General features: G+C 38.6%; 1 protein-coding gene across 3 annotated transcripts in view; it reads left to right on the top strand.

Annotated features, from left to right (window-relative positions):
* Window positions 1-3228: 3228 nt before the first annotated feature.
* igf2bp3 (insulin-like growth factor 2 mRNA binding protein 3) overlaps window positions 3229-14336 on the top strand; it is a 31815-nt gene continuing 20707 nt past the window's right edge. For 2 of the 3 annotated variants that reach the window (XM_066715587.1, XM_066715588.1), the window contains exons 1-3: window positions 3229-3748; window positions 4903-4963; window positions 14050-14098. In XM_066715587.1, the coding sequence (XP_066571684.1) occupies window positions 3574-3748; window positions 4903-4963; window positions 14050-14098 (285 nt within the window). In that variant the 5' untranslated portion in view covers window positions 3229-3573. The remainder of the gene's footprint in view (window positions 3749-4902; window positions 4964-14049; window positions 14099-14336) is intronic. The other variant, XM_066715586.1, reaches the window with a different exon arrangement.

The following is a 14336-nucleotide window of genomic DNA, read 5'->3' as shown; positions in this document are numbered from 1 at the left end:
TCAGCATGCAACTAATGAGAAATGTCTCATTTGCCTTGATGCATTGTAGTCTCCGTTTATTTAGTCACGTTTATGTGCATCATAAACTACATATTTATTTACATAATTACTTAAAAAAAATACAAAATGTTATTGAAACAATTGTGTCTGACAGATAAAATCCCATATTACTATATGACTAATACAGGTCATAGAGAGGAAGGAGAAACGCTTAGCCGTTAATTAAATATTAGTCAACAGTTGTTTCCATAACCAAAATAAAAGGTGAAGGAGTTGCATTCCTTTAATTACACACATAATTAAAAAAAATGTTCTTTGCATAGCCTATATGATACATCAATGAATCTATACAACATTTAGTGAACATTAGCGACATTTATGCTGTATGTGATTGGGCGTTATATGAAAAATACTGAAGGGTTTTTACACAAAGCGTCCAGTAGCGAAAAACCGTAACAATCGATATATTTAATTACCGACAAACGTGTTCCTTCTTCAGTCAGCCAGGATTGGTCAATGTAAATCAGATTCATCAAGTAAATAGCAAAGGACGTCATAATACGATACACACTACTTTGTTTTAAATCAATGGCAGCACGATTTTTGTGTTAATCCCAACCCACAACAAAACGCCTTTTGTTAGGATAACAAATTGGTAGGAAATGTGCGACACGCATCGTTTATATGTTGCCGATTTGAACACAACGTACGCGTGTCCCTGTTCTTACACACAATTATTTTGTTTTGCGACTAACAATATCAAAACCGCATTATAAAGATATCGCTTATTTCGATTAGGCGATACCACAGGAACTCTAACCGATTTATTTATATATTGTATATTATAAATGTAGGTATTTACCTGTGCGTATTTTTAGTTTTGGTAAAAAAAAAAAAAATACAAATATAGAAAAAACGAATCTTGAAGAGATGCACCTGTGTGACGTCAGCGTGATGAGTGCAGCTGTAGTCGTGGGCCAATCAAATGTTTAAATTGTTTAAATTAATTAAGCATTATGTTAACGATGTATCTGGTTTAGACCTATGTATTAGTAGGCATTGCGAGTGAGCCCTATTTAGGAACTCACCTACAACATTGTGCAGGGCATTGTTTTTTTTGTTTGTTTGCTTTTTTAAACTATTATATCTATACTGATTTTAACACACTTGTTAAAATAAATCAGTGATTTGGCAGTGTACTTCCAAAACAGGTAAATGTGGTCATGTTGGAACTCTCAAACAACCGTAATGACTTGTTTTTATATGTGTTAGCTACCAATGCAGCAGATAAAACAACCACCATTTTATATAAAAAGTACATTGTTTTTAATATCATCTAGGCCTATTAAAATCAAGAAGAATTGGCTGCATTTTAAAATGAATCCCTGCCGCTGAGGCGTCACCCCTAAAGAAGACCCACATGGCGAACGGCACTTCCGGGTCAGAAGCGCTTTCTTAAACCGAGGGCGCTGATTGGCTGCGGCGGACAGCGGCGCACTAGGCCTCCTCTGTGCTGCTAATTGTATGAGCAGAGAAGAGATACTGAGGGGGCCAGTGGAGGGAAGGTAATATACACTTTATTTCTACAAGTAACCAAAACCTTAAAGTGCACTGCGGTGTCCCCTGTAAAACAAATATGATCTAGGGCTAAGTTATGAAATCTTCTCACAAAAGAAAAAAAAAAACCACACGCCTCCACACATGCTTATATAATTACACACTGGTAATACATTCAGAAAAAAAATAAACTTAGAAAGCTTAACCTATTTCAATAGTTTCAACTTTTTGCCATTAAGCTTTTGTCACACACCAGTTGGTTAAGTTTTCATATATGCTCGGGGCTACAAAATCTCCCTGTTACAGTGTGCCGTTTTGTACCAACTCCCGAGGAGGACACACTCCATGGCACATGACTGAGGCGGATTATTAGTTTACTATGAAATATGCATGTACAGCAGCAACACACTTTCACAAGACGAGAAAGTGTGCAATCAGTACTGAACACCATAGACCAATGAGAGCATTTTTGTTAATAACTTAGATTGAATTATCTATGGTGTTATTTTAGAAAATAGTCTATATAGCGGAAACTTAAGTACTTGGGCGAGTCTAGCTAGTTATTCTATTTATTTTTTAATTTATTTTTTGTGTGTGGAAACATCACAAGTATTTTTTTTGTTATACTGTGTAGCTTTTAAAAACGTTTTTCTGCGTGATTAAATTAAACCATTCATGTTGTGTATCTATTGATCGACAAGCAACACTGCCGAGAGTAGTGCTTAATGTGCAATGGAGTAGTAGTGCCACACACACACACACACACACACACACACACACACACACACACACCAGGGGTTGTTTGTAAAGCACACACCCCCTCCCCCAGCAGCCAGAGCAACCTCTATACATTAAGGACATTTCTAATGCAAAGAAATCCCCAAAGTCACTACAAAAGCCATTTTAGCTCGCGGATTCTGTACAAAAATAAGAGTATTGCATAAAACAGACTTCCCTTAATTGATATTAGTTCAATCTAGTTGTAGTACACAATACCAATCACGCCCGAGGAGATGGACACCAAGGGGGGTTTAAGGAACACAAAGCATGTATAGCCACCAGAGAAAGAGATGCTACAGATCTTGTCTTCCTCCACGTCTTATGACAGAGAAATAAGTGTGTGTAGGATATATATATATATATATATATATAGGGCAAATGCTAGTTTCTTTTTATAGCATTTATGAATGACCCCTCCCCCCCTTCTTCCATCCAATGCTCTCCACAGATACACTTGCACAAACCCTTACCCGCAATATCTTTCCACGGCGAGCATGCAACGCCGTTTTACTATGTTCAGCCCCCAGCCAATGAGAAGCGAGGCACGGAAAGAAAGACCCTCAAAATGTGATCCCAGAGCATGATACGGCAGCACACCAGAAATCCTTAACGTGGACGTAGGTTTTCCAGCACTAATCCTCTTCCCCACTTCCCCCCCTCCCCAGCCACCGTGCCATTTCCCCCCCAATCTGCTCTAATAGAGGAGCCGGGATTCCTCACGTGAGGAGGTGATTTGTAGTTTGAACACGTGGCTCATTCAAAAAGCCGGAATATTCAAGTGATTTTCCCCCCTCGGTTTTATTTAGAGGCGGCGCCTGCATTAACGCGTGTGACATTTGCACAGTCTGTCTGCCAAAGGGGTTCGGGGGAAGACAAAAAGTAGTTTTTCTCCTCCTTTTTTTTCTTTCTTTTTTTTCATGCCAAGCCCGCCATCCTTAGGAAACGCTGTTCTAAAATATTCTAACTTATTCTGGGGGGGAAGAGAGTGATCCATACATACATACATACATACATTCATATATAGATCTATACACACAAATATATATATATATTCATCTATATACATACAGAACACATTCATCACTGTTTTGGAATAGTGCGTTTCTCTCTCTCTCTCTCTCTCTCTCTCTCTCTCTCGCACACACACACACACACACACAAAGACTGCACATCTCAGAGTATAAGTGCTTTTTTTCCCCCTGCAAGGTTTTCATTTTGGTGTGTGTGCTGAACACCATGAATAAGCTGTATATCGGTAACTTGAGTGAGGACGCAAGCCCGGTGGAGTTGGAGAGCCTCTTCGAGGAGTGGAAGATCCCCCACGCCGGGCCGTTCCTCGTCAAGGCTGGCTACGCGTTCGTGGACTGTCCGGACGAGAAGTGCGCTATGAAGGCCATCGACGCGCTCTCAGGTGAGGGGCCAGCGCCGGCCGGGGACCCGGGGGGCTTTGACGGGGCTCTGCGTTTTCACGCGTTTTACGGCCGTGGAAAATAAGAAAGGACTCGTGTGTGCGGGGGAGGCGGCGGGGTGGGGGGGTGCACCTCCGCTTTTCTCCCCCCCCCCCTCTGTTCTCTATCCGCTATTTCCCACCAGAGCAGGTCTGGCGGCGAGGGCATGCCGTCCAGTAAACAGTTAATTTTGGTGTTACGATAAAATAAGCATTAGGACTGATGCGGGCGATACAACAAGTTACAATTTCCCAGAGACGTGGAAGAAGTGTTTCATTGTCAGTCCTCAGCCCAGTGGGTGACGGAGGCCAGTGAACACAGCGTGAAGTGTGTGCAATTTCAATTGTTTTTGTGCTTTAATAAACGCATACATAAAGACCGGGGAATAAACAAACGTATTGCTTTTTTTTTTTTCCTCATATCGAAGTGAATGAAAATAGTCCACTAGACTTTTTTTTTTTTTTTTTTTTTTTTGCCTTCACAACACGGGCGTATAACTTTTTTTTTTTTTTTAATGTATGCGATATAATGTTTCGTTGGAAAACGCATTGATCTATAATACACCTGGTGTTGGTGTTGTGTAGTAGTAATAAAGATGGACATGCTGGCTTCTCCAATTTACGAATCAAAACTTCTACATCGAAATCCAACGCCTTTAGCTTGTAAGACATATTTATTCAAATGGTGTTCAATTTGATCACAATATGCATTTAAAAATCATCATAAATTGAAATCAATAAATTCTGTGCTTTGTTGTGGACATTTGCGCGGGGCAATTTCTCGTCCATATTTCTTGTACTTTATTTAGAAAGGTGATTAAAATAAACCACACTTATTCTTGCGATTATGATTACAATTCAGTCGTATTACTTTGATTGCAATTTTTGTAAACTACTGCTAATTCCCCTACTCCTGCTAGACGACTACTGTTTTATTATTGTTATGCTTATTAGTATTATTATTGGTAATTGGGGGTGGGGGGAGGGATAAATCTTAAGACCTTCACATTTATTAAGTTTCAGAAACTTATATTTTCTTTCAGTTTAAACAAGTGCAACATTTCTGTTTGTTTTTCACAACCCATGCACCACAGAGTTTTTCTTTCTTTATTTTGCAGGTAAAGCAGAACTCCATGGCAAAGTTATAGAGGTGGAGCATTCGGTCCCCAAAAGACAGAGGTAAATATTTTCATTATTTCATTGCCCAAACAACGGTTATTCCTTCAGACTGAAGTTTCATTTGCAAAACGTCTGCCAAGGCACTTTTTAAAGATGTACTTTTGTGTACTCTGTATCTGGGTTTTCTGATTTGATATAATGCTCAATTAGCACACTTTAACTGTACAAATGTGTCCACACGCTTTTGTATGGTGGATATTGAAACAAAGTGGTGGTGCAGGCCTGCAACATTGTAACCATGCAGTCCTTGGGCGTTAGCAGGAAATGAGAGGGGATGTTTTGCATTAATATAACAAACACGTGAACAGGACTAAATCTAAGGGGTAGGGGGTCAACATTTCGGGGTTTTCAGCTTTGACTTTTTGGTTGTATCTTGATTGCACAAACTGATCGCATTTCTTCAAATGATTCTTGTAATATATACGTATATATGTATAATGCACAGCAAATCACTCCCATCTGTGAACTTGCGCTTGTCCATGAGGCCTAAGTTTATATTTCGCATGCAAAAACAAAATGTAAATGCTACTGTATCTGCTGTAACCGAATTTCTTCTACATCTTGATACGTTGAGATGGTATTTATTAATTGTATGCATTTATTGAATACATGCTACGATTACAATCCGTTTTCTTGATGATAATAATATTAATAATAACGTGAAAATCCTCTGGCATTTTCTGAATTGTACATTCCGCACACCACATGGTTTCCTTGTTTCTTCCCCTAAACATATTGTGATGCTCTGAAATGAACTTAAAAGTGAATAGCAGTGTGGATTGGGCCTAGAAAACCTTTCATTTGAAAAGCTGGGCCTGCAGTACATGGTCAATAGTGAAATTTATGGGGTTAATAAAATGTAGCCTTGCCTTGCGGTCTCAATCCTCTGAATTATGGATATATTTTATGTTCGTAATTTCCAGGGAGTGCATTAAAATATATATTTCGTAGTTTGGGGATGTTGCAAGCGTTTTATTTACACAGACAAGCATGCAAGATCTGTGTGTGTGAACATATAGTTTTGCTTGTTTTGTTTTTTTAAATTTTGTTTTACGAATTGAGTTTGCAGCAACAGATTAGCGATTAAAAAAAAACTTTACACGCATTTTAGGGAGAAACGTAATTTTTAAATCTTCGTTTAAGATAAAATCAGAACAATAATTTATTTAAAAAGCAAATAAAATTAAAACGTAAAAAGTGTGCCAGTTTTAGACTATTAAAATTTACTTAAAGACAGCGTTGAATATAATTCGTCTATTTTCTGGTGAAAACGTTAATTTTTAATAATTAGATATTTTTCAGTTTAATTGGACGTTTCTAAGAACGTGTAAGTCTTTTATTGCCCAGTTTAGTTGCGTATTACAGCTGTCGGTCGTTATATACGAAGGTAGGATGTATGGAAAGTGTAGGTCCTTAATTGGTAATGATTATAAATGCATTAAAATAATATATATATAGTCCCGTGAGCTGGTGTATTTTTGGGGACCATATTTAAATATATAATTTACACTTCTTGACTTTACTTTCTGTTAACAGAATTCAGCAAAATCACAAAACACATACAGGGGGGCTCATGTGGTGGGTTAATACTTTTGAAAATGTGGAGAATCCTGCATTTCCTCTGGCTGGGAGGCCCCCAGTTTCCTGGTGCATTGCTGTCTGCATTGTATAGCTTGCATGAGTTGCTCTGAGGCTTTAGTTAGTTGCAGGGTTAATTTGAGGATACTTGTGAGTATACTGGCTTGTGTAGAATCCAGCTAAATCAAAATAGCTTTGCCTTTTTGTGATGTCTTGGGTGTATTGAACACCAGGAAAAAACCTTACACCCCAAATCCTATAAAAGCACACAGGTACACATCAGATTGCCCAAAACAAGAGGAAGTTCCCTTTCTGAATCGTGAGGCTCCCCGTATTCAGAGAAGCCTGTTCGGAGGCAAAGAGAGAGGAAAATGGTTATCCATATCCTCCTCACGTAAAGGAGAGGTCAAGAGGTGGTGTCGGCGAGGGTTGCTATAAAGTTGAGTTGAGTCGAGGGAGCCAATCGTTGCTCACTGTGCTTGATTTGTTATTCAAAGTGAATTCTTAGGCCCAGCAGTCACTGCATTCCAGCCCCAGTTCGGATCTGACATGGAAACGCCCACCATTGCAAGACTGACCTTTGTACCTGCTGTGAAATGCAGGTTGGGAATATGGTGCTGTAGATCACTAAGTGAAGCGTTAAAAGGCAGAAGAATGGGCTGTTTTTGCAGGATGGGGGTCTGGGCTAACCGTGCCTGTTGGCAGAGGGGTGGGGAACGGTGCAGGGGGAGGGGCGCGTAGCAGAAGCCTGCTTTTGAAACTGGGAACAGGAGTGGGGTTACTACTGGAGCCCATAGGGAATCTCTGTAATGTGGTTTGTGTTGCTCTTGTCCGGAATCTTTAAGTTCATTCTGGAACGTTGGTGAGAGGGAATATCTGTTCTGGTCCTCTTTGTGAGTTGGCCCAGCGTTTGCTTGGATGTGTGCTGCTGCTAAATTGATTTTCTGGTGTCCATCAACAATTGCAATAATCAGAAATGGTGTTAAATCCACCTTCCCCCCCCAAAAAAAAAGTTTTAATTTTCTAGGTTGCTAACAACTGAAATCCACCCCCCTAAAAAAAATGTACGAACTATTGACCAGGGCCATGCATATACGGCCCAATCTGATAATGCAAATTGCTTGACTGTCATTTGTGTTGCACTAGTTGAGGTTGGGGGATGGGAGTCGCTGACAAGGCCCACCTGGGGGAGGGGCACAGAGGAGGGGGTGCGGGGCTTGCACACACTGAGGTCGCTCTGTGTGAGATCTGCGAGGGGATTTCTGCAGCCTCTGTGTTGCTCTGCCTTTATTCCATCTAGTGATCTTGTATACTGAATTAATACATCTATATGAATCTCAGTAAATTATATTTTCCTTCCCCATAAAGATTTCCCTTTTGCGCATGGGCTGAACCGCCCCCTGCTTTAGCTCGAGCCGTGAGGTCGTGGGAGGTATCAGTGGGTGTTCTGCTTTTTTTATTTTTATACAGTTAGATTACTTCCGGGTTGACCCTTGACCTCTATTGCCAAAACCAGCAGCTGTTGCATTTTAGTAGGCACTGCCCATTATAGCATAAGAGGTTTGTGTCATGGTGGTCTCTGTGAGTGTTGGTTTAGACGCGATTTGTTTCCTGACGGGTTTTAATTATTTTTTATTTGTATAGATCAATGGATAGATGTATAAAAATTGGGGGTCTAGTAAGATGCAACATCTGCACAGATGCTTTCTCCATGTCAAACTACACATGGTCATCGTCTAGCTGTAGTCTTCAAATGGTTTATTGTATTTTCCTGTTTCTGAAAATTTTGAATGGGAGACTTTGTAATTTTGTATTTTTACATCACTGCATGTTAAATATTAGCAGCTTGAAATATATTTTACATGTTGATGTGGACTATCTCAGATACACCCTCAATAGTTATTTATTTGGTTGTGGTAAAGCATTTAAATTATTTAGATGGTTTTGCATTTAAATTGTTAGGATTGTTTAGTGTGTTCCCCAGTCAGCTGAAATGTGGTCTTGAAATTAGACTTTCCTTATTGAATCTGTTCACCATTGGGGTGGAAAAACATTTTAACAAACAATAATCCTATTTTAAATGTATGATTTATCTAGAGTGCTGCATGTAAATATTAGAATTCCCAATGGTGACGTTTAAAGTTGCATTTCTTTATTTTAATATGCTAATCCCCCCGTCCCTCCCAAAACAAAAGTTATTAAATTAATTGATGATTTAAAAAAGACAGACATTGAATTAAGACTTAAATTACAAACCTTTAAATGAAACGAATGGGCGGATTACAGAAAAAAAATAAGTACGAATTTAAACATCTGCTTTGGAAACCAGTTTTAACAAAGCAGTTGTGAGTTTTGCCACATTGTTTAAATGCACAAGCATTGACTGTTCGCAGTGTTGCACCAGTTTTCATACACGGCAGACTAGTGAGACGGCCTGGGCCCCTTCCCTTCATCCTCCACAAAATCTGTCTGAAAGACCTCAAACTCTTTACTGTCAATTCTAACTACTGAATTGTAATGGCCACTGTTAGGAGACCGCCCTCCCCCCACCCAAAGGGCAGTAAAGGGCTGCATTCCTCACAATTCTCCAATGGGGCACCTTCCTGAGGCAAGAGAGGAGTGTGTCGACTTCATAGCATAGGAAACAATCGTGGCGGCCTTTGTTTAGATGCACCAGATTAGCCGGAAAGCCAATCTTCTCCCCTGGTTGATGTGAAATTCAAAAGTAGGAATTTAATGCATTTGGTGGTTTTGTATTTGGTGCAGGGGAAGTTCGACAAACATGTGGTGCCATAATTGAGTCAGTTGACAAAAACATTTAAGGGAATTTAATTTTATCACATTACATTTGTTAATCAAATTTGAGGCATGATGAGGTACACTTATATACCTTACTGTTAATAGTTTGAATCATTGGCTTAAAAAAAATAAAAACACTAATTGCTTTGTCACTTCATGAGTAGCAACTGAATCTAGGCATTAAGAAACCTTGCAAGACTTTAAATTGCATGTTTTTTTTTCCTGTATTGATCTTAATTTAAGTGTTTATTTAAAGTTTAATTTATAAGTTTACAGTGAATGCCCTGAGAGTTGTACATTCACTAGTGGCCATCTTTATGCACTATTTTTATTGCATCTCATAAAATAAAATGTGTGTATTTGTGTGTGTGTGGGGGGAGGGGGTCGCTATAAAACTTGAATTTTATTTGTAAAGGTACTATTTTTTTAATGTACTACTTTAAGCAGGAATAGATCAGGATGTTCGGTTTTCTTTTCAGTGTTTGAGTGATTTAATATCCAGATTGTCTTGAGGTTGCCTTTTCATGCAGACCAGTTGACTGTCACGTGGAAGCCTCTTGTCAAGATCTTTAGCCTCTTTATACACTTTGCTTGCACTGACTGGCTTACAGTGACTGGGTGAAACCTAATGAATTGGTTAAGTTTGTATTCATCTACATTTTGAAGGAAAAAAAAATACCTCGCATTCTTAAATTTTTTGATTTAGGCTGACTATTTTCTAATGCTTACACTTTAAATACCGGAACTTACAAAAATACAATTTAAAGGGTGGGAAAAATGATTGACCTCGGCTTTGAACAGCATTAAAATACTGAACGTATGCACATTTTACTTCTCCTTTGAAAGTGCCTGGATTTAAAGAACTAAACTTTGGTATAAAGTGTTTGTTTTTTAATTTGAGTATGGATGTAATTGTATTATGAAAAACCACTTGATTAAATCAAATCTTGTGTAAAAAATAAAAGCTATTTTACGCACCAGGTGGGATGAGTGAATGGTTGTAGTTTCCTTCACAATAAAACAAATACTAGTTTTCAAATGTTCAGTTTATATTGGTTGCTCTTGCATTACAACAATGTGCTGTTGTCACTTCTGGAAAGATTAAACAAAAACATCGGAGATCCATGTATAGTGATTGCAGAATGTAAATGTATGTATTTTGTACATTTTTGATTTGCATGTAATTGGTCCCCTTATTTTAAAGAAGAAAAGACCCTTCTACTTTCCAATAAACTGTCCAGGAGTAGAGTATCTGTGTTTTTGTTTAGTTGTGCATTATATTTATTGGACATTGAAAACCAGTGTCTATTCATTCAGGTAATATCAATTAAATTGTTAAGTGTATGTAGTTGGAATTTTAATTCTGTACATTTCTCTGTGAGAATAGTAAAAATATCCGGTTCAGGAGTCTGGGATTTTGAATGGTGATCTCAAAATGCAAGCGTTTTATAATGCTTTTATTTTATTACTTGTTAAAAAAATTATATATTGATTACAGATAAGTCGGTATGCTTACACACGCACCAAGGAGGGTGTACAGACGAGTCTAAAAATCATAAACTTCAATTTGAATTTTCATATTTTTTTGGGATGAATACATTAAAGAAGCGCAACAGGCATCAATACTAATTCTCTTATTAATGTTAATTATTACAGAGTTATTCCTAATATGATGCTTTGGAAGTCTGTTATGCCTTGAGCTCTCTGCTGTAATTGTAACTCGTTAATCCTGTTAGTGGTCAGAATTGTATATATTTTTTTAATATTCTATTTTAGAATATATGCAAATCTTTAAAACCATTACCTTTTATAGCAATCATTAAGACTAAAGACTGATTTTAAGTTTATTAGTTAACAAGTTAATTGAATTTTTTGTTTTGTTTAAATGGGTTCCTGCTTATGTACAGAATTGTTAAATCTTGCTAGAATATGCAGTTTTGATTCTCAATATTCAAACACCATTTTTTTTTTATTTAGTAGTTGATTTTAAAATAATATGGTAGATGTCAACATCTGACACTGCACTAAATGTCTTCTATATTTGTCAATTTCCCCCTTCATATACATTTTATATTAATGTCAAACAGTTTTCTTTAATGTGTACCTAAGTCATAGGGGGTTCCTTCACCATTCAACCTCCTCTCAGGTGTCAGATGGCTGTATATTAAGCCACTTATCTATGGATTTTGTACTTCCAGCATGACATTTTATTTAAATATGCTATGACCTTTGTTCCATTTCTGAAAGTCTCTCTAACAAAAGTGGATTAGTATCTATTTTTTTTAGAAAAGCAAAAGTGAGAGCAAGATCAGCTCATTGTTCCTATTGTGACACAACGGAGAACACATAATGTTTGCAATTGTGTATTTTCTACCTTCTGTAGATGTATAAGGATAGAAATCATGATTATTAGTCTGATTTGTAATACTTTTTTAAGACTCTGTGCTTGTAATTGTTTTTGCATTTTTTGATACTCTTGTATGTTAAAAAATAAAAATTTAAAAATCTAGAAATCATGAAATCTGTGGAGATATGTAAAATGCAGTGTTTGGGTATATACCATGACAAAAGTTGAGTGTTCTGGGTGATCTGCAATGCTGCTGTGAGCCGCTGGTTTTTATACAATGTCAATTTAAGGGCTTGCGTTAAATAAATTAAAACGTGTGATAGTCGCATTCTAAACTTGACGTTGATAAATGGCCATTCAGCGCGTCACAAAGATGCTCCTGTGATTTTACTTGCGCAGGAGAATCCGTGTGATAATGGGGAGACTTCTCTGAACCCAACACGCTTCCTGCAGATACATGTGAGCCTTTTCAACAAGACATGTTCGTAGAGAAAAGCAACCCAGCATCAATCATTGTAGCAGAAGACTGGGGTGCTCTTGGTCTTTGAGGAAATTGTCTCCATACAACCACTGGACTGTAGTTCTGTGGAGGGATCTTGAAGGGTCAGTTACAATGGGACAATCAGGAATGAACTTTAAGAATGAGGAGCATCCATGTACCCTGGTCTGTGGAGCACTTTTATATAGCATTTATCTAAGACACTCAAAGCACTTTACATGTTACACCTCCACCCCCACCAATGTATAGCACCCACCTGGATCACCTTAGATAGCCTCTTTTGATCTCCATTTTTGTTTTAGTAGTTGCACTGCCTCAAGACCCAGCGGGGATCTCCTCTTTCTAGACCGTGTTGAACTCTGAGGAGCAAGCTGCAGGTCCAGATCTTGTCTCTCCATGCTCCATCAAGATAGGCTTGTTGAGAGATGGAGGTGAAGCATTTAAAATATACATCCCATTGAGCCGATGTATGATGATCTTGAAACTTGTGTTGGTTCCTGAAAATGGTAAATGTGTGATCGCTACTTGACAAGTCCTGGCATGAAATCCTATAAGAGGCTATGGAAGCTGGGCTGGGGGGAGCAAGCTTTGGCTTAGACCAATGCTAAATATCTGCAGCACAGAGGAAATGCTACCTGCTGACTAACAATGGCCAGCTTCAGAATTGACTCTGTGCCACTTTAGGGCCTCCTGAGCTCAGATTTCTGCAGGAAAATATCAAACACTGACTGGAGGTGGTTATTAATAATAATTGAAAGAACACTACAGTCATACTGGTGTTTGAAGACCATGTCACATGACAATACATTCACTTAGGAATGTATGGTTACATTTAATAGAAACTCAAACCTATATTATATAACTATAACTATATAAAACCTATATTAAAAACAATTAAATTAACCAAAAACTGTAATGTTATTGAGGAACATTGAGCCAGTTAACCCAGACTGCACCATTCATCAGGGTGTGTATTGTGTGCTTCCCAGTTGTGTAAAGTAATGAATTGGCACCTTCTTTCAAGCCTTTGTTAGGGAATGTGACCAGAAAAAGGTTGTATGGTCTCTTACATTTGTAGACTTTTTTTTTTGTGGGGGTAGGGCTTGTGGATTTAAAAACCTCCAGGAACTCGACAATACCGTAAGGAGCTCTTCATTGTTTGAAAACACAATCCGGGGGGAGTGGTTTTGACTTCAAGGGCTAAGAATGTGAGGAATGCCACCGCTCAAATGTGATCAATTAACCAAACCTCTGTGTGTAAAAGCCAGCGCTGGACTCATTTGCTCTGTTAGAACCTTTTTTTTTTTTTCCTTTCATTCTCAGTCTTCATGCTCTGTAACTACTGATCATTTTCAGTGTTTTTTGGAAGGAGACAGCCGACAACGTGCTTTTTGTTGAAGATGTAGTTAGTAACGGCCCCACAGCGCAGCAGTTGCACCGAAGCGCCGTTTCATTCAGCCTCATTCAATGACTTCCACTGAGGAGACCTGGTGGGAATCTTTTCAGGTTTCCCCAATTGAACCACTTTATTTTCCTTTGTTACTTTCATAAACCTCAGAAGTCTCTCACTGACGCAACGTTGAATGTCAGTACTACTGTATAAGTTTCTGTAACATGTTGGCTGCAGTTTCCTTTGAGACTGGAATCCTAGATTTAATTGAGCTCAGCTTTGTTGTTTTCCCCCTCCTGCTGTCTGTTCGTCAATCCAACTCGGGGTACGGTCTGTTGGTGGGTCTGAGGTTGGAGGAGGGGGTGGTAAGCCAGAAGATGCCGTTTGTCAGGATGAGGGCTGCTTCCAGGGGGTTGGTGAAGGGGATTGGACTGTGGCAGTGAAGTGATTGATGTTGGATTTGTCTTTCACAGGAGTCGCAGGCTGCAGATACGAAACATCCCTCCGCACATGCAGTGGGAGGTAAGTCTACATCTGAAATCAATGGAATTGTTTAACTTGGGACTGTGACTTAAGCCTATATAGTTAAAGGGGTGAAAAGTGATGAAATCTTTTATAAGGTACCCAAATGTTTACCTCTTGAGTTTTAAGTTTGTTTCCCCAAAGCGAGGGTTTAGTTTGTTCCCCCCAAAGAATTTAAATGTAGGCTACCTTTCCTTCAGTTATGCTGTCCCAGGTGTGAATGAGCTGCTCTGCTGTG

Source organism: Amia ocellicauda, chromosome 10 (assembly GCF_036373705.1).
Source record: "Amia ocellicauda isolate fAmiCal2 chromosome 10, fAmiCal2.hap1, whole genome shotgun sequence".
In the NCBI taxonomy this organism is placed as follows: Eukaryota; Metazoa; Chordata; class Actinopteri; order Amiiformes; family Amiidae; genus Amia; species Amia ocellicauda.
Note: the sequence above shows the minus strand (reverse complement) of the source record. Positions and strands in the feature narration are given on the sequence as shown.